The 19,041-nt window shown below is 50.7% G+C and overlaps 2 protein-coding genes across 3 annotated transcripts; both read right to left on the bottom strand.

Moving 5' to 3' along the window:
• Positions 1–4,174: 4,174 nt before the first annotated feature.
• On the bottom strand, positions 4,175–12,455 carry CCT3 (chaperonin containing TCP1 subunit 3). The gene is made up of 14 exons (XM_058860293.1): positions 12,300–12,455; positions 10,622–10,683; positions 10,060–10,110; positions 9,901–9,963; positions 9,217–9,313; positions 8,745–8,862; positions 8,376–8,562; positions 7,738–7,887; positions 7,165–7,297; positions 6,590–6,671; positions 6,288–6,468; positions 5,548–5,793; positions 5,188–5,319; positions 4,175–4,527 (listed from the first exon to the last, which is right to left on the bottom strand). The coding sequence occupies exons 1-14, from the start codon at positions 12,328–12,330 to the stop codon at positions 4,423–4,425; spliced, it is 1,638 nt and encodes a 545-aa protein (XP_058716276.1). The 5' UTR covers positions 12,331–12,455; the 3' UTR covers positions 4,175–4,422.
• A 1,029-nt stretch (positions 12,456–13,484) lies between these two features.
• On the bottom strand, positions 13,485–18,444 carry SSR2 (signal sequence receptor subunit 2). Of its 2 annotated transcripts, none has more exons than XM_058860309.1 (6): positions 17,932–18,444; positions 16,216–16,370; positions 15,221–15,319; positions 14,731–14,839; positions 14,497–14,574; positions 13,485–13,834 (listed from the first exon to the last, which is right to left on the bottom strand). In XM_058860309.1, exons 1-6 carry the CDS (start codon positions 18,427–18,429, stop codon positions 13,724–13,726), a joined length of 1,050 nt encoding a protein of 349 aa, XP_058716292.1. In that variant the 5' UTR covers positions 18,430–18,444; the 3' UTR covers positions 13,485–13,723. The 2 variants fall into 2 exon arrangements, with proteins under 2 accessions (XP_058716292.1, XP_058716293.1); XM_058860310.1 differs by having other exon boundaries at positions 18,108–18,244.
• Positions 18,445–19,041: the final 597 nt, after the last annotated feature.

Genomic DNA, 19,041 nt, shown 5'->3' with positions numbered 1-19,041 from the left:
CTCTGGAAACATCAGCAACACCAAACCCAGAGCACGAAGCACCTCGCCGCTCCTACCCCGCTGTCCCTCGGCCCTGCTCTCTCGCGTCCTACGCTGCAGAGCACTGGGAGCCAGGTTCAGCCCCGAGAATTGTCGCATCCATTTCCTCGGACATTCCAGATTCCACGGGGATATTGCGGGGACCCCCTGCATTCCATTCCCTACTACAGCAGCAAGACAAAGTTCCCCCCCGGCCCGCGTCTCCAGAAAATCGTGTACAAGCCTTAAACAAGCCTCGAGGTTTGAGAAATACGGTCTGCCCAAAAAGCCCAACTCTGCATCCAGAGGAAATGAACATCACAAACATATTCGTGCACATCAGATGCACGGGACGCTGTCCGCTTGGACCTGCAATTAACACAGCAATGGAAAAACCTGAGCTCGAAGCCCTCACGTGAGGGTGCAAAAGGTATTGGACACAGTTTCTAGAAGGCGCCACATCGTTATTTAAAGGCGTGGCTCGGCTAAAGAGCAAAACCAACAAAGCCCCCAGACAAAAAACCTAGGGGGTCGGGGTTGGATTTTTTTCCCCTCCCCTCCTTTCAGCGGCTTTTGCCAGCGCACTCTGAAGCTGACAAGCTACAAGTGTCCCCCAGCGGCCCTCGCCGGGACTCGCTCCCGGGCTGGCGCCGCTCCAGGTGCGGGGGGACCGGGGGAGCCACTCGGCACCCGGGGGCGGCCCCGCGCTCCCGGCAGGAAAGCGGCTCCTCTGGCAGGCGGGGGAGGCACCGGGACCGGCCCGAAGGGGCCCCGGCGGTGCCCGAGCCCCGCGCCCGGAGCGAACAAAGAGGCCGGGACGGCCACAGCTCCGCGCCTGACGGCCCGGCAGAGCTCGCCTCGCCTCCGCATGGCTCTGTCGCTCCCCGGCGGCTGCCCAGCCGCCAAATTCCCGTTGCACATCAGCAATTCCCCAGGGAATGCCAGGAGTGCTCCTCTGCAAGACATTTGGCGCCGGGGGGCAGAAGCACCCTCAAAAGCAGCGGCACCGCCCCATGTGACCCCGCCAAATGCTGGAAAAGCCGGTGTTCCCGTCAATTGAACCCCGGAAACTGAGGCAACGGGGGGGGGTGTTCGTGCCATCTTAAACCAATACAATGGCAAATAAATGTGTGCTCCACCCTTCAATTTAATCCCCTACAGCAGCAGAAAAGGAGGGAGTTTCCTCAAATTAAATAGCTCAAATGATGAGAAAAGGGGGATTTTTACCTCAATTCAAATCCTTACAAAGCGCGGACAACAGGGCTTCCCCCTCAATTTAAACCTCGGGATGATGAAAATGGGGGAGGTACCCTCAAATCAAACCCATAACATGGCAACAACATTTTTCCCCTTCCAGTTGAAATCAAACACAGGGATTCCCTGTCAACTGATATGATTAATATCCTGGAAAAGGCAGGTTTTCCTCCTATCACTACCCTCAAAATCACAGGTGAAAGGGGATTCCCCCCAGTTTAAGCACAGCCAATAATGGAGGAGGAGTTTCTTCCCTCAGTTTTAACTCCTTTTATCCTCATAACCCCTATTTTTTTCTCCTGGGGGGGGGACAGGGGAGGGAATAGCAAGATGAAATCAAAAGGGAAAAGGAGAAAAGTCCTCCCTGCAAAACCACACTGGCTCACCTGCTCAGATGCTGCTTCTGGGAGCAAAGGTTTGTCCCTCGGCACCTCCTTTATGCAATGCTCCATGTCCAAGTACATCCAACTGTTCTCCTGGACCCTACGAGATGCTCTCGGTATCGTTCCATGAGACACCCCTGGGGAGCCCACCATAAACCCCTCTTCTCCAACTGCTCCGTGCCCAAGTGAACTGAGGGAAACCCTCCCCCTAAAACAGCCCCAGGCAGGACCCACCTGCTCCTCATCATCACTTCACACATGGGGCTGTCTTGTCCCCTCCTCATCATAACTGCTCACACCTGGGGCTGCTCTGAGCCCTCATCATCCTCACAGCTCAGTTTGTGCTGTTGCCACCCCAAGAGTGAGGGCAGGGGCAGAAGGAACTTGTTGCTCATTCCCTGGACAGCTCATTGTCTGCACCTGACACACGGGGGCACCAGGCTTTCCTTGCTATGGAGAGGACACCTCTCCTCCTTCAGGTGCCCAAGGCTGAAAATGGAAATCCACCTCCACAATTCCATGTGTTTGAGTTTCATAATTCCCACTGTAATTCCCCATGGATCATAAGCCATCACCTCTAATTTTTCCTCTAGAATCACTGCTGACTTGCTTTTCTGTGGAAGTGTTTGACACATCGATGCAGATTTCAGGGGCTTGTTTATGGCTTATCCTGACAAGCACAAATGAAATCCAAACACCCAGAATTACAGGGAAATATGGATAAAGTTTATAAATACTCCTCTTCCCTGCAACTCCCTGGCATTGACCTCTAACCTTGGACCCTTCACCTTTGGTCCTGACCATTGACCTTTTACTCTTAACCTCTGAATTTTGACCTTTGACTCTTGACTTCTGCCCTTTGAAGTCTGATCCCCTGATAATTGACCTTTGACCACATAACCTTGAAAAATTAACCCATAACATTGATCTTTGAACATTGATTCACATTTGACCCTTGAAGTCTGAATCCCCGACTTTCAACTTTAACCATTGAACCCTGATCTCTGAGCTTTTGCCCTTGACCTCAGCCCTTGGACCTATGACCCTTAATCTTTCATCCTGCCCCAACATCAATATCACCAACCCACAGTGATTTCAGCACATGAATCCTGCAGTACATATCTCACCCAGCAGTGTCAATCCCATTATCGGTCTCTATCCCAGCCCTACAGAGATTATAGCCCCAGCCCTAGAGACCCCTTCCCTGGCCAGGTCATTTCAGCTCCTGGGCCACAAGCTTTATTTCACTGCAAGCTCTCTTCTTCCAGCTCCAGATGCGTTTCTCCACCTCCCCTGGCTGAAACTTCTGCAGGTTCAAGGAGCAGGATCTTCCTCTTGGCTCCAGCTCTGCAACAATTCAGCTTGCACCCTATGGTCTCTGAGCGCACCCCAGAGTCAATATGCCAGCCTCACAATGATTTCAGCTCCAGCCTGAGAATGCCCTTCCCTGCCCCAGTGATTTCAGCTCTTGAGCCACAAGCTTTATTTCACTGCCAGCACTGTTCTTCCAGCTCCAGATGTGTGTTTCTCCAGCTCTCCCAGATGAAACCCCTCCAGGTTCAAAAGGCAGGATCTTGCTGTTCGCTCCAGCTCTACGTTTCAGCTCCTGCCCTACTGTCTCTAAGCCCACCCCAGAGTGCTTTCAGCTCCAGGACTGCAGTCCCCTTCCCAGCCCAACAGACACTATGCTGGCCACAGCCATCATTTCCTCAATCCAACCAGCTCCTTCTCAACTCTATTTTTTTCCCATTTTCACTCAAAATCCCAGTACCATACACAATTTCCCAGCCCTACAGTGGCTATCCCAGACCCTGGCAATATCCCAGCATCACCGGCATTTCAGGACTCATTTCACTGCAGAGGAGACTACTGAGGGGGAATACGCCAGAACTGGAGGCAGCTCTGCAAGGGCGTGTCTCCAGAACAGAGCAGAGGGGCAGAATTCCCCCCCTTCACATGCTGCCCCCGCTGTTGGGGATGTGCTCAGGACAATGTGTGGTTTCTGGGCCCTCAGTGCACAGTGCTGCAGCATGGTGAGCTTCTTGTCAACCCATTCCCCCAAATCCTTCTCAGGGCTGCTCTCCATCCATTCTTCCCCTGTCTGTGTTTCGGTGCAGCACCTGCCCTTGGTCTTGCTGAACCTCGTGGGCTTGGCACGGACCCGCCTGCCCAGCCCGTCCAAGTGCGGGTGCCAGAAGCCCCTTCCTTCCCCCCAGTCCTGCCCTGCTGCAGCCGCACACCAGCGCACGCAGCCCAGGCTGCTCCTGCCCCCCCAAACGAAGCCCAGAGGGGCTCAGGGACACCTCTCAATAGGAAACCACCCAGTTTCACCCACAGCTGCCCACAGGAGATCCTAACCTTTGGAGGGATTCTGGGGGCAGAGAGATGCTGATGGCAGCAGCCTGGCAGGTCACTCCAGTCCACCCGCACACTGGGATTTTGCCCCAAGACCTTGCCCAGCCCATCGGCAGAGCTTTTCCATCACACCCCCCTACTTCGGGGCACTAAACACAGAAAGAGCCTGAAACAATGTATTTATTTTGAGGCAATCAGAATTTTCAGCCTGGAACCCTCAGCCCAGCAGCAGTGTCCCCCAGGGCAGAGACACCAACAGCCACTGCCTTTTCCCCGTGTCAAGAGTATTTTCCATCCCTCCCAGACTTTAAACAAACTTTTCCAGGTTCAGCCTCAAGACCAGGCCACTGCATTTAGCTCTTCCCCATGTCAAGGTCAAGGCCGCTGGTACTCCCTGCAGAGATTCAACCACTCACTCCTGGGCTGCCTCCGGTGCTGCGGACTGCTTGCTTTGGTTGTCACCCTTCTTTTTGTGTCCCGAAACGATGTCATCAATACGGAGGAGGAGAACTGCAGTCTGCAGAGAAACCGCACACCCAGGGCTCATCTGGGGCTTATTACAAAAGACAAAACCCAGCCTGCCCAGATTTCATACCACACAACCATCAGCCTGGGGTGAAATGCTTCTTTCAGCAGAGGTAACAGGAATGGTGTCTCACATGCTCATCGGAGCAGAAATGAGCTGCTTTCCGACCACCATGGAAAGAAGGACACCCATTTTTTCTGGCTGACTGACATAGAAAGGACACAGTATCCCTTGGAGGAACAGCTTTTGATACAACATCGGCAAGGAAATGGCAGGATCTGTAACCAGAAGGGAAGCTGAGACATGGCAGCCCCAGCCAGCCAAAGGGATAAAACTCCCATGACCACTGATGATTCCAGCACGTTGCTGGCACAGGATTGCTCAGGCACAGCTCTGTCTGGCATTGGAAGCAGTGAGAGCACTCTGCACCATTTGTAGGAAAAGGTGGGATGAAACATGATAAAATTTAGCCACAGGATCAAAAACCCTGGGAAAGCCTGAGTCAGGGCTCCCACATCCCTCATTATCCCACCTCCAGCAACAAGAAGCTCAGACATGCCCAGCACTGGGTGTACAATGCCCTTCCGACCACCCCAGCATACAAGGAAGGATGTCCTCCTCTCCCAAAAAATACCCACAGACTCTCCTTACCTCCACGGCTGTTTTGTAGGTCTGAAGTTTGACAGCCAAGGGCTCCCAGATCCCCAGCTCCTTCATGTCAACCAGGGCTCCAGACTCCCCATTCACCCCCCATGTCTGGCTGCCTTCCTGAGTGTGCTTGGCCTGGAAGCAGAAAGACAGGTCACCCACAGTGGGGTGAGATGGAAAATTCCCCTCTGGAGTCTCAAACTGACCACGAGCTCAGGAAACTGTAACAGGTCATTAGAATATTCTCCATTTTGGAGTTTATACAAGAATATGCTACTGCTCTGAACAGTGGGAGGAATCTGAGGAGCTGGGTGAAGCAGGAAAAGGCTGACTCTCTCTTGATGCCCCTGCCAAATGCCTTACCCTGAGTGAAGTCAGAACACGGATTGTACTGGCGCCACAGTTCTGGATCAGTGTCCGGGGAATGACTTCCAGAGCCTGGGCCACTGCACGGTAGGGCCACTGCTCCACACCTGTCATGCCCTTGGACCTCTCCGTCAGGGCATGGGAAACGGCCATTTCAGTGGCTCCCCCTCCTGGCACCAGCTGTGGGTCCATGAGGACATTGCGGCACACCTGCATGGCATCCTGCAGGTTGCGCTCCACCTCCTGCAGCAGATACAGAATCACAAAATTTCTGAGGTTGGAAAGCCCTCTAATATCAAGTCCAAACATTCCCCCAGCACTGCCAAGTTCCAAGGTGCCACATCCATCCATTTGCTAAATCCCTCCAAGGATGATGACTCCACTACTGCCCTGGCTACCCTGTGCCAGTGCTTAACCACACTTTCCATGAAAAAATTTCCCCTAACATCCAATCCAAACCTCCCCATGTGCAACTTGAGGCCACTTCCTCTTGTCCTACGACCTATTAGAGCCTGACCCCCAAGTGGGCTAGACCCTTCTGTCACTATTAAATAGGGAGCAATAACGTCCTCACTGAGCCCTGCCCCCAGCTCCCTTGTGCTCCAGACCCTTCCACTGCCCTTCTCATTATTAACTGGACACCACACCAGCTGAAAGCCCAGGTCACAGTCTGCTGGTGATGACTCATCATGAAGGAGGCGGGCACAGGAGGTGAAGCTGCCTATGCACTTGCTTACCGCTAGGATTTCCTTGCTGGCTCCCCGCAGGATGATGGTGCAAGCCTTAGGGTCTTTGCAATCAGTGATGAAAGCAAAATACTCATCTCCTATTTTTTTCACTTCAAAGAGCCTAGCACCGGTTCCCACATCCTCCTCCCGGAGCTCATCTGTGCGACTGACAATGCGAGCTCCACAGGCCCTAGTACACATTAAAAGCATGACATTAGACACTCACAAATCAGAATTGATAACGAGTGAGATGAGAACAATTCCCTGTCATGCAAAGTAGGAATGGGCTTCAGACAGGAGCCAACACCTACCTGGCAATCCGGTTATTGTCAGTCTTCCGCACCCTGCGGATGGCGGTGATGTTGGCTCTCATCAGGTAGTGCTGGGCCAGGTCTGAAACCAGGTTTGTGCAATTTCAGTAGTGAATCAGCAGTATCATGTCTAACTTCATCTGTTTATCAGTTATCAATCCAGCTATTTTAATTCCAGTCTTTGAAGCAAAAGGGATTACATGAAAAAGGCACCTAAACGTAGCTTTTTAAACCAGGCCACAAGACAAAATGGTAGCACAGCTCTCCAGGGGTTAAGACTCAGCTTCACTTGTATTTTGGTATCTTTCCCAAATGTTCTAAAAGCAAAATATTATTGTAAGAGTCTACTTTCACAAAGCAACATCAAGGATGAACTTCAATGCCTGCAGAGTACACCAATTTGCTAGAAAGCTAAAATAAATCCCAAACCAGATTCAGCACCAGGTTTCAGAGGCGTTGTATTAGTTTGCTGTTGTGGGTTTTGGTTGGGTTTTCTCTAAGTTCCTGAGCAGTGCATTCAACACCATGAACCTCACTGAGATGAATTCAACACAAAGGATCACATTTGCTATTACCAGAAACTCCTTTTTCCGTGATGACTAGATCTGGTTTGACTCTTATCAGATCCTCACACATCTGCTGAATGTACTCTTCCTCCATCTGCAGGATACGAGCAAAGTCTTCCTCCCGAGTAATTTCAATGTCAGTCTGTACAAAAGAGGTATAAACAGCTTAGGGTGTTCATTCCAACCTTCACTGTATTAGCTACACCTCACCCAGCTTCAAGCAGCTCAACTCCTCCATAATAACCAGGGAAAGTCAGGGATGAAAACCACTGATCAAATAAACTGCAACACTGTGTCAGTTGAGCAATAACCTTAGCTCAAGCTCAGAAATATTTCTTTTGCTGGTGACCAGCAGCACTTAGATACACAAATCACTGTAGCTGCTTCAATGAGTCAAAACGCTGCAGCCTCACTCCTATTTTTCCCACAACAGAATTAACCCCCACATTCAACTGGCCTCTGAAAGGTCGAACACAGAAAGCCTTTCACCACTTGCACTTTTAACAAGTCATCTGCATTCGTTTGTTTTACTCATCCTAAATCAAGACTTGCCGATGCCTCCAACAGGAGGCATCACTTTACCTGGCTCTCTCCTTTCTTGTACTCCAATGAACAATCCAGAAGGACAATGCGTGGATTCTTAATAAGACGACGCATTCTGGGATGGGTTACATCTTTATTCACCATGATTCCACGCAAAACGCATGAGTCTTCGCTAAAACCACCTGGAATCTGAGAGACACAAAGAAGGGAGAAAATGAGGTGAGTCAGTTGTCTACAAAAACAGCGTCCGTAGTCTACAAAAACTTGTGTATCCGAAAGTATCTCTTGAAGTTGTCCCACATACAGAAAAGGAAAAACGTCTCCCAGGTAACCTGCATCCAGATCACTATACAAGTTTAATTTTAAGCACACGGACTTAAAGTGGGAAGCCAGGAAAGAACTTAAGAAACTTAACATCCTATTGTATAGCAACATGTTTCTTTTCCATCTTCCATATCCACCTGAAATTATCTTTTTGACAGGTACCCTTTTTAGAGTTGAAATAGCAGTCACTGTTGGCACTGTAAATGAGCGTGGCTGACACCACTGACTGAAATATCTTCAAGGATTATGTCTGCAGAGAAGCAACACAAAATTCTTCTCAATGCACCCTACAATAAACTAGTTCACAACAAGAAAGGGACACAAGGATAAGAAACACTTCAGGACAAACTCACCTTCTCTACTTTGGCATATTTTTTAATATCAATTTCCTTTCTGCCATTTTCTTCAAACTCCACAGTCTTAACAGCGTCAAGGGCAATGCTACAGGCCAAGTCAGACCAGCGGTTTATTGCCTTGGTGTTTATCGCACTCTTAATTATTTTAAGCATCATCTCTTTATTGTTCACGTCCACTGGAGTGCTGAGATAAAGGAAAAACCAAAGAGCAAACTGAGTGTTAATTCCAAGCAACAATATAACTCTTTTGACTCCCTCTCCAATTTTGCTGTTGTATTCAACTAACACAGCTGCCCAAAGGAGCAGCTTGAAGCAGTACAGAAAGTCCATATCCCTCCACTCTAACATCTGCCAGCCCATACTTACCCAATTTTCTTTAGAATACTGATCATGTCATCAAGAGCCTTACGATATGCCCAGATGATCACAGTTGGGTGCATCTGCTGTTCAAGAAAGTGTTCGGCAACAGAGAGCATTTCTCCAGCTAAAAAAAATTAAAAATAAATCAAAATCCCCCAAGTGAGTTAGAAGGATAATCATGAGTCAAGAAAGGAGAGCACATACCAAAGAAAAAGACAGAACTCTCTGCGTGCATAGAGGATAACATCACCTATACCTTTCTTCACACTTAACTGTGGTTATCATGGGGAAAGAACAACTTCCTAAAGTATGGAGCTGATCACGTTATGGTCTAGAACCTAGCATGTTCTCGCACAGTAAGAAAACCCCTCTCCATCTCAAGGTTACTAAATAACTAAGATGTGTCTCATCATGAGCTCTGCTTAGAAAAATAGTGAACTGCAGCCTTTATGCAAAGTGTCTGAGTCAGCCTCCTTACCAAGGATAATGACAGATGTGGTCCCATCTCCAACTTCTTCATCCTGAGTGCGGCTGATCTCTATCATTGATTTTGCAGCTGGATGCTGGACTTGAATCTATGTAGGAGCAACGGGTATAGATTTGTCCCAGAATATTAAAGCAGAAACATCTCACGTCACTCAATGGAACAAACACCACATCTTTAATACAATCAAAGGCATTCTGTCCAACCACAGCAAGTCTTTTTTTCTTCCTTTTTGAGACCAAAAGCAAGCCCTTGTATTTGACAGTATTGTGTCTCTTCACTGTTTTTCAGGCATTACAGATTTTAGGATGTTCTTTTAACAGCTCTTTCATGGTAATGATATCTAGGTCTCATCATGTGGCATTGTGAACACAACCATCTACTCAAAAGGTCTCAATGCAGTTGATAATAGCTCCAATTACCAAAGAATTTGCATCAGTCTTTTAAACACTTCATGAAAACTTCCCACACTCTACGATCAAAGCTACATTTCTGTAGAGCAAGAACACTTGCTGGATATGTTTCATTTCTCCCCAGTCAGAACCTTTCTTGGCACAGCTGGTTAGCACTTGCTGGCTCTCAGGACAGCTGAGGAGATCACACAGCTCCACTGCCATCCAAGATTCAGGCACATATTGACTTAGTGTTAAGCAAGACAAACCTTTAGGAGAAACTTACTTCTCTAAGAATAGCATTGCCATCATTGGTCATCACAATCCCACCCATGGGGTCCAAAAGCATCTGCAACCACAAGAGAACCAACACTTGACTGCTCTGTTCCATGTGTGTCTCACTTCTAGTCAGCTGCAGCACAGGCGCTGCAGCACAAATTCTTACCTTCATCATTGCTCTTGGTCCTAAACATGTTCGGATAATGTCAGCAATTGTCTAGATGGAATCAGAGAAATTAGGTAATTCAGAAGGGCACCAAAAAGTCTTTAAAAAACCCATAGTGAAATCAGCAACCCCTGCAAAATTTAAGTGATACAACAATTCTGCTGTGGTTAAGATGCAGCCAAGGTTAAGAATTGTGTTGGAAATGAGAACATGGGGATTATCAAGACACTGGAACCACGATAAATTATTATCTCAATCAGACGTCAAAACTGAGACATTTTCAGACTGCGGAAAAAGGGGATTTGGTTGGTTAAATCTCTTCATGATTATTTATAGGGAACTCATTACATGAACAATGTAGATATTTTATTTTTATATAGAATTCTTATGTAATAGTAAAAAAATTTTCTGCTAACAAAGAAAATTATTTTCCATGTTGCTTCTTCTAATCTATAGTCACATAAAGTAGAGAAAATACACTTCACATCCAGTTTTCCCTCTGAAATATATAAATGCACACACAAAAAAAAAAAAAAATCAGAACAGCCTGAGAATTTGGTACCTTTGCAGCAGTGATGTTTCCCGTCTGGACTTTTCTTCCAGACTCCCGTTTTGTATTCTGACCTAAAGCACACAGAAAAAATAAAATTAATTAAGTACAATCAAGTACAAAACAACAAGGATGCAGTCACCTCTCAGTCACACATTTAACATGTGACCAGTTTGAAATTCAGAGTTTACAATACAAATACTGCAATCACAATGAGAAATACATTGATAGAAACTGTCAGTGAAAAACAACATTCCCTATTATAACAGAACTCCTCGTTAGCATCCTGAGACAAAGCTTTGTAACCCTGAAACAGGACCTATTGCCCTAGAAAATCAAACTGCAGTGACTCACTAAGATCTGTCAGATCTCACCAAGCCAAGGAGCTGCTATTGTACAGTAGAGTCCAGTCAAAAAAAAAGTTACAGAGGCTCATGTACAGTAAGCAGAACTGAGCAAACATAAAGTTAATCAATCAGTGTTGCTCTGGCACATGAGGGTGACCAGTAGCTGTGGTACCAACTGACTCACAACCACAGCTGGAAACCAGCTCTCACCAAACTCAGCCATAGAGCATATTTGGGCTCAGGGGTGCTTTTCTGCTATTACAAGCCTGGCCCGAGCATGCCCAGATTTACTCAGGGGCAGATGCATGCACAAAGGGAGGTGTAAGACAGAACAAAAGGAAACAACAGCAAGAGCAGAACCAAGTCTCAGGCAAGCAGGCTTATAGAAATAGGGCGGTGGGCTACAATAGATGGAGAAAAGATAATGGGATACCCAAACATTAAAAAAACAACCCTGAGAATACCTCATGTTGGTGGATGGTGAGAAAATCATAGAATGGTTTGCATTGGAGTGGATCTTAAAGACTATTTCATTCCAAAACTCTTTCATGGGCAGGGACACCTTCTACTGAAGCGGAGCTCCGAGCTTTGTCCAGCCTGACCTTGGACACTTCCAGGGATGGGGCAGTCACAGCTTCTCTGAGCAACGTGTGTCAAGGCCTCACCACTCCCACAAGGGAGAATTTCATCCCACTATCCAACCTAACTCTGCTCTCTGGCAGTGGGAAACCATCCCTTCCTATCCTATCACTACAGGCTCCTGTCCAAAATCCCTCTCCAGCTCTCTTGGATCCCCTTTCGGCACTGGGAGAAGCTCTAAGGTCCCCCTGGAGGTTTTACTTCCCCAGGCTCAACACCCCCAGCTCTCCCAGCTTATCTCCAGAGCAGAGAGGCTTCAGCCCTTGGAGCATTTCCGTGGGCTTCTCTGGACTCGGTCCAGCAGCTCCATGTTCTTCGCCTACCAGACACCCAAGAATTGGTGTTCACATGGGGTTCAAACGGGTCAGCACAACGCAACACGCTGAGAAAGACGAGAAAACAGCTGAGAGCGCGGAAGGTCTGACCGCCGCGAGGCTCCGAGATCTCCCGGACAGGGCGCGGCAGAGGCTGTGGGTAGGGAGCTGCGAGGGGGAGCTCCAGCCGCGACGGGGGCGGCAGCGATACCCAGTGAATCCCTCGCAGGAGAGGAGACCCCGGCCGGAATGGGCTGCGAAAGGGCGCCTGGCCATGAGGAGACCCAACATGGCGGCGAGTCAGGCGAGCGGCAAAGTAGGGCGGGGGTCCGAACCGGCCATCCCCTGGCCCTCCGCCGCGGGAGGCCGGGCCGGGCCGGCAGAACTTACTGAGAACCAGGACGGGGCGCGGGCCCATCATCGCGGTGGCTCGAGCAGCGGAACCTTCTGGAGCCCGGAACTGTCGCCTCGCAAAGCCGCGACGCCGTGCACCGCCTCCCACCTCCGCGGTCAATCGCGCGTGAGTGCTGCGGCCAATGAGAGCAAACACCCGGCGAGTTCCGGCTGGGAAGTGACGCTGCTCACAAGGGGCGGGACCGCCCGGGGCTCCGCACGAGCGCGGTGCCCGCCGCGCCCGTGGAGAGGGGAGGAGCCCTGTACAGACCCAGAGCAGAGGCGACAGTCTTCAAGGAGCGGGCGCAGAGTGGACATTTCGCTGCCGCCTCGCTGTTGCATCCGGAAGGCACCGGGTCCGAGATGCCACGGGCGACCTCGGTTCCGAAAGGCACACCTCAATGCCCACCCCCTCGATCAGCGCGGTGGTCTCGCCCAGCGTGCAGTGCAGGACCCCAGGAAAAAGACGGATCTTGCGGCGGCACCGCCTGACAGAGAGCGCAGGCCGTGCCCGGGTCCCAGAGCAGCAGCTGCTGCTGGAACGAACTAAGCCCGTGCCCCGAGCTCTGGTGTTCCCTCCGAGCAGGGCCCTTAGCCCTGCTCAGCCACCAGTGGTCATTTTGCGTCCCCGGCAGTTTAGTGTCACCCAGAGGGACAGAAAACGGCACGGGGAAACAACTGATGTCAGAGCACATAGCCTGATCACTATCAGCAGAAAGCTGGAGGCTGTCTAGGAGCGTGGAATGTAGGTGGACGTAGTTAAGCAGAGCGTTCCCCAGTGCAGAATGGGAGAGATTCCCAGCCCCTGCACCTGATTCTTGACGAATTTAACCCTGATTCTCCTCCCTGTGTTCCACCCTCATTGCTTTACAAGCCCACCATGGACCTGGGCGGGCTAGTATGCCAGAGAAAAGCATCAACAGGGCAAATCAGCAGCTCTGACATCCTCCATCCAATCAGGTCTGTGGTGTCAGCTCCATCCCACAGGGCAGGCAGCACCTGGAAGGGGCCTTGAGATACGACACCCTGCAGAAAACTGCAGCAGGCAAATGGGAGCTGGAGGCAGCACAGGGGGCAGAGCCCCACAGACAGGCCCCTCTGGGCACTAACACACTGCTTGCATTGTTGCAGCTGCAGAGAAGAGAAGGGTTCTGCCTCCAAAGGGGGATGACAAGGCAGTTTGGGACTCTTGGTTGTTCTTTTTTCTGTTTGCTTGTTTCTCCTTTAGAACACAGAGAACACCTCATCGCTGCTGCTGCAGCAGCCCCCAAATCCTTTGCCCAGAGGGCTGAAGCACAGCCCAGGCAGCACCTCACAGGGGATGCTGCCATCCCAACCCAACCATCCCAACAGCCACTGTTCTTGGGGGTTCAGGGTTGTCCTTTCCCGAGCTCTGGGGTGCTGGTGGCATTTGATTCTGCTCAGTTCTTTTTGGTCTTGGGGGTGTCGTACTTCCTCTTGCTTGAGTACCAGAGCAGTAGGGGGATCCCAATGGAGGGCAGGGTCATCACGCCAAATGCCGCCCAGTCCAGCTAGAGGGAGAAATCATTAGAAAAGTCAAAACAATCCAGGCAAGAGGAGTCTTACAGCAATGAGGTCAGAGGAGAGAGAGGGGAGACCTTCACACTGTCTGCAGCTTCCTCACGCGGGGAAGCGGAGAGGCAGGCGCTGACCTCTGCCCTCAGTGACCAGTGACAGGACCCAAGGGAGTGCCCACAGCTGCGTCAGGGCAGGTTTAGGCTGGATATTAAGAAACGGCTCTTCTCCCAGAGGATGGTCTCCCAGGCACTGGAAGAGTCTCCCTAGGAAAGTGGTCACAGCACCGAGCTTGACAGGAGCTCAGGGGCCGACAGGTGCATGGTTGGGATTCCTGGGATTGTCCTCTGCAGGGCCAGGAGTTGGACTGCACGGTCCTTGTGGGTCCCTTCCAGCCTAGGAGGTTCTAAGATTCTACTCCCAGATTTTCTGGCTCAAATTCCACAGTGCAGCTCCTTCACAGAGGGAGCTGAGATAGAAACTCAGCCGCTTCTGTGATAGTCCTCTGGAGAACTGAAAGGAATTAACTCCAGCTCCCACTGGAACTCTCCAGGTGACTGCAGGGCAAACCACACACACCATGTGCAAACAGGAAGCCACCGCACTGGGCTGCAGCTGCCGTGGCACATTTTTCCATTATCAATTGAAAGGTACTTACAAAGTGAGGGGAGAACCTCCTGTCGAAGTCACGCTGAGCCAGGATTCCTCCCTGCCCGGGAGCACTAGTAAAGCCAACCTGGAAAAGGCAGGGAAAAGACAGGCTTTGTCACTTTTCCTCCTCGCTCCAGAATTGGGCAGGGTGTGAGCACACAGACACATGTCATCCATGACCACGCAGCTCCAGGAGCGCGGTCAGGTGTATCTGCAGGGGTCCCGTAAACCATCCACTTACCATGACCTGTGCACCCTCCTGTGCCAGGTATGTGATGGTGGCAGAGGTGAAGTTGAAGTACCCAGCTTTGAGAGGCCGTAGAACCACAGTGTGGGACACATTACTCGCACTGGGAGCTGGACGTTAAGGAAAACTGTTGTATTTCATCACAGGAAGAAAAGCGAGGAGATGGGAAAGAGCAGCCTGAAGCCAAGTGCAAAAGACAGTGCTGCTGTCAGATCTGAGTGCTCATGGTCACAGCCAGCCAGACCCACCCAAGGCTCACCCAGCTGCTCCTCCCCAGGCAAAGGAACTACCCCAGGACCTGGTCCTATCTGCAAAGAACTTTATTTCCACACTGCATCATCCAAAAGAACAGGGGTTTGCACTGGTACCCTGTCCAGGCTCTGGAAAGAATTTCAGAGACAGCAGATGAAGATAGAACAAAAGCTGCAGGATGTTCAGGGGCAAGAAAGAGAGTTGGGAGAAATTTCAAAACAGAAAAAGATACGGAGCAATCCTGTCCCACTTGACGTTGAGCATGCCAGAGACGATGCCAAAATCTTCTGGGGGAAAGGAATCATCTGACAGCTCCACATCTAGGGCAGCGCTAAACATAACAAAGAGATGGGTGAGACAGGAATCAAGATTTGCCATATGCTCACAGGCTCTGCAGCAAGGTGCACTGACAGTTCCACCCTGACCAAATGGAAGAACTGATTTTTGAAAGATGAAATGTAGAAGATGGGGAAGAGAGCTGAGGTGTCTCACGAGGAGACTGCAGAGAGAGGAAGGCAAAGTTGAGAGAAACAACCACAAGGACAGGAAAAACACCACTTCTTCCACAACAGGCTTTGGCAGTTTACTGAACTTCAGATATCATCCCATGGATTCATACGTTGGCCTAAATAATAACCAAATCCCACATATAAAATTACAGTATCTCATTAAAGTTGTATGAATCCAACATTACAGCACCATATATACTTCTCTTAGCAGTACTGCAATCAGCATGCATTATTCTGCCTTTAAAAAAAAAAAAAAAAAAATCAAAACCCCAAAGCACTTTAATAGTGTCCCCCATTTTATCCAATCAGCTTTTGATTCTGCGAATGAAGCTTTTTACCAGCATCATGGAAATTCTGTTTTATCTTTGTCAGGTCCTTAGTTAAGTCCTGATAGCAAAAAGGAATTTTAATTGAATAAACATGAAAAAGAGCTCACAAAGCCAAGAAAGGGAGCTGCATGCATGGGGAGCAGAGTGTCACAGGACACCACGGGAACTATACCATGCTGGACTGACAGCTTGAGCAGCCACAAGGTGAAAGCAGGGACAAGGGAAGAGGAAAGAAAAGGCAAATTTCAGGGTCAATCTTTCAGGCACTGCTGGAAAGCTCAGAGTTAGAGGGAGCAAAAGCAGCAGCACATCACACAGCTCAGAAATCGCCTTGTACCCTGCAGCCAACATTTGCTCATGGTCAGTATTGAAGCCTGGACAGGGCTTACCTGGAGCCAACGTTGTAGATGTTGTACTGCAAAGTCAAGTCCTTGCCCTCCACTGCATATCTGTTTAACAAGGATTTGGAGGCCAGGAGCCTGGCGCCATCCTCACAGTGAACCACAGACACCAGGGCAAACACGGCAAGAAGTGGGAGCTTCATCTAGAAACACAAGGAAATGGAATGTCACTGATCATTTGAAATCTCTGAACACTTGCCTGTGAGCATGTAAAAATTGGCACAGGAGTGTCCCAGATCTGCAGCCATGGAAGTTGATGATATTCTCCCCCTTCAAAGTATCAGTATCACTCACTCTCCTTTACAGAATCGTGGAACATCCCAAGTTGAAAGGAACCCGCAAGGATCATTGAGTCCAACCCCTGGGCCTGCACATCTCAGTAATGGGCATTACTAAGATTACTAAGCCTCTTCTAGTAACTTCCAGAGCAAAAGCTTTGGCAATTAACAATTTCATCAGTTTTAGCAACTAACAGTTAACTGTCCTTGCAAAGCCTGACAACTTTCCAACACTGTCTTACACAACAGTTAGTTCTTCTCAGAAAGCACTTCCAACATTTATTCTTTCCTATTTCCAGCCACCGAGAAACCACCAACTCTCTCCAGTGGCTTTTATGATCCCCGGCATGAGTCCCTGCTTCAGGCTGCAAGTCTTGACTTGTCCAAACACAGCACCTCTAAAGCCACCCTGTTGAGAGGACAAGGAGACAACAGGAACACTACAGATGTGACCAGTGAGGACACTTGATGGGGCTTTTAAATGCAAAAACTGCTTCAATAACATGGCCTCTGCCCTCCTCCACAGTCACAGGGTGGTAGGGGTTGGACAGGACTGTAAAGACCGTCCAATTGCACCCTCCTTGTCATGGGCAAGGACGCCTTCCAGTAGACCAGGTTGCTCCAAGCCCTGTCCTTCAACACTTCCAGGGATGGGGCAGCCACAGCTTCTCTGCATAACCTGTACCAGTGACTCACCTCCCTCACAGGGACCAATTCCTTCCCAATATGCCCTCTGGCAGCGGGAGGCGTTGTTCTATCACTCCAGGCCCTTGTCGAAAGTCCCTCTCCAGCTCTCCTGGAACCTCTTTAGGCCCCTGAAGGGGCTCCGGGTCTCTCTTCTCCAGGCTCAACACCCCCAGCTCTCCCAGCCTGTCTCCAGAGTAAAGGGGCTGCAGCCCCTGAATTATTTCCATGGCCTTCTCTGGACTCACTCCAGCAGCTCCACATCCTTTCTGTGCTGGGAACCCCAGAACTGGAGGCAGCTCTGCAAGGGCGTGTCTCCAGAACAGAGCAGAGGGGCAGAATTCCCCCCCTTCACATGCTGCCCCCGCTGTTGGGGATGTGCCCAGGACAATGTGTGGTTTCTGGGCCCTCAGTGCACAGTGCTGCAGCATGGTGAGCTTCTTGTCAACCCATTCCCCCAAATCCTTCTCAGGGCTGCTCTCCATCCATTCTTCCCCTGTCTGTGTTTCGGTGCAGCACCTGCCCTTGGTCTTGCTGAACCTCGTGGGCTTGGCACGGACCCGCCTGCCCAGCCCGTCCAAGTGCGGGTGCCAGAAGCCCCTTCCTTCCCCCCAGTCCTGCCCTGCTGCAGCCGCACACCAGCGCATGCAGCCCAGGCTGCTCCTGCCCCCCCAAACGAAGCCCAGGGGCCCAGAGTGGCTCAGGAACACGTCTCAACAGGAAACCGCCCGGTTTCACCCACCGCTGGCCGCGGAAGATGCCGACTCTGACGCTCCAGCGCCAGAAATCGGCCGGTCCTTCCTGGCCGCTCTGAGCCGACGACCGATCCTCTCCTACAGACCCTTCCCCAGCGCCCCCCAGTCCGTCCAGAAGTCCGAGGACACAGCCTCGAGCTGCACCGGGCCTCTCGCCCCTCACCGTCTCTCCCGCCGCCAACGCCGCAAAGACGAGTCAGCGCAGCCGCGGCGGAAATGGCGCACGTGAACCGCGCCTCAGGGAGCCCTTCCGCTCCCTGGGAAATGGAGTCTGAGCCCGTGCGCACGCAGGGACTCCGCACCTGCGCAGGGCTCGCTTCCTGCGCTGCCCCATCGCCCGCTGCTGGCCGACTGCGGCCGAGCGGGTGGAGGTAGTGGCGGGGCGGCGCGTCGTGCTGCGCCGGGGCTGTAATAGGGCTCTGGAGAAGAGCAGGACGTGTATCTCGGCACGACAAGCTGCTCTGCTTAAGTACACCCACCCACATCCCCCTCTCCTAGACAGCCTCCAGCTTTGTGCTGGCAGTGCATCAGGAAATGTCCTGACCTCCCTGGTGCAATGTCAGTAACAAAACAAACCTGCTGGCATTTCCTGTACTCCCGGAAGCCTTGAGAGCTTCCCCGTGCTCTTGTTCCTCAGGCAGCTGCCTCTGGTGGGGAAAGGACCACGGGACCCTCTCCTGTACACATTTTGCCACTTACACATACACAGATGAACAGCCCATATGCACCAATCCTGGGCCCTCCCACTGGGTGCCTGTGCTGCCTCAAGGCCTTTCATTAAGGGTCCCCACTGCCAGCCTGTGCCAACACCTCTTCCTACAGCCACTTTCTTCTTTCCCTGCTGCCTCAGGCAGAAGTTCTCCAAGCTGCAGACAAAAGCAAGACAGAGGTCCAATCCCTTTTGGCCATTGAGGCCACTTAACTATTCTATCTCCCACCCCATCCAACCTCTGCATGGTTTGCTGCAGCCAGGACAGACTGAAACACTGATACAACACCTGTCCTGGCTCTTAGAACCTCAGCTATTTTTCTGTGAAGCAAGAGCACTTTCAGGAAATGTTTCATTCCTCCCCAGTAAGCACCTGTCTTGGTGCTAC

This window comes from Poecile atricapillus, chromosome 33 (assembly GCF_030490865.1).
Source record: "Poecile atricapillus isolate bPoeAtr1 chromosome 33, bPoeAtr1.hap1, whole genome shotgun sequence".
NCBI classification, from domain to species: Eukaryota; Metazoa; Chordata; class Aves; order Passeriformes; family Paridae; genus Poecile; species Poecile atricapillus.
Note: the sequence above shows the minus strand (reverse complement) of the source record. Positions and strands in the feature narration are given on the sequence as shown.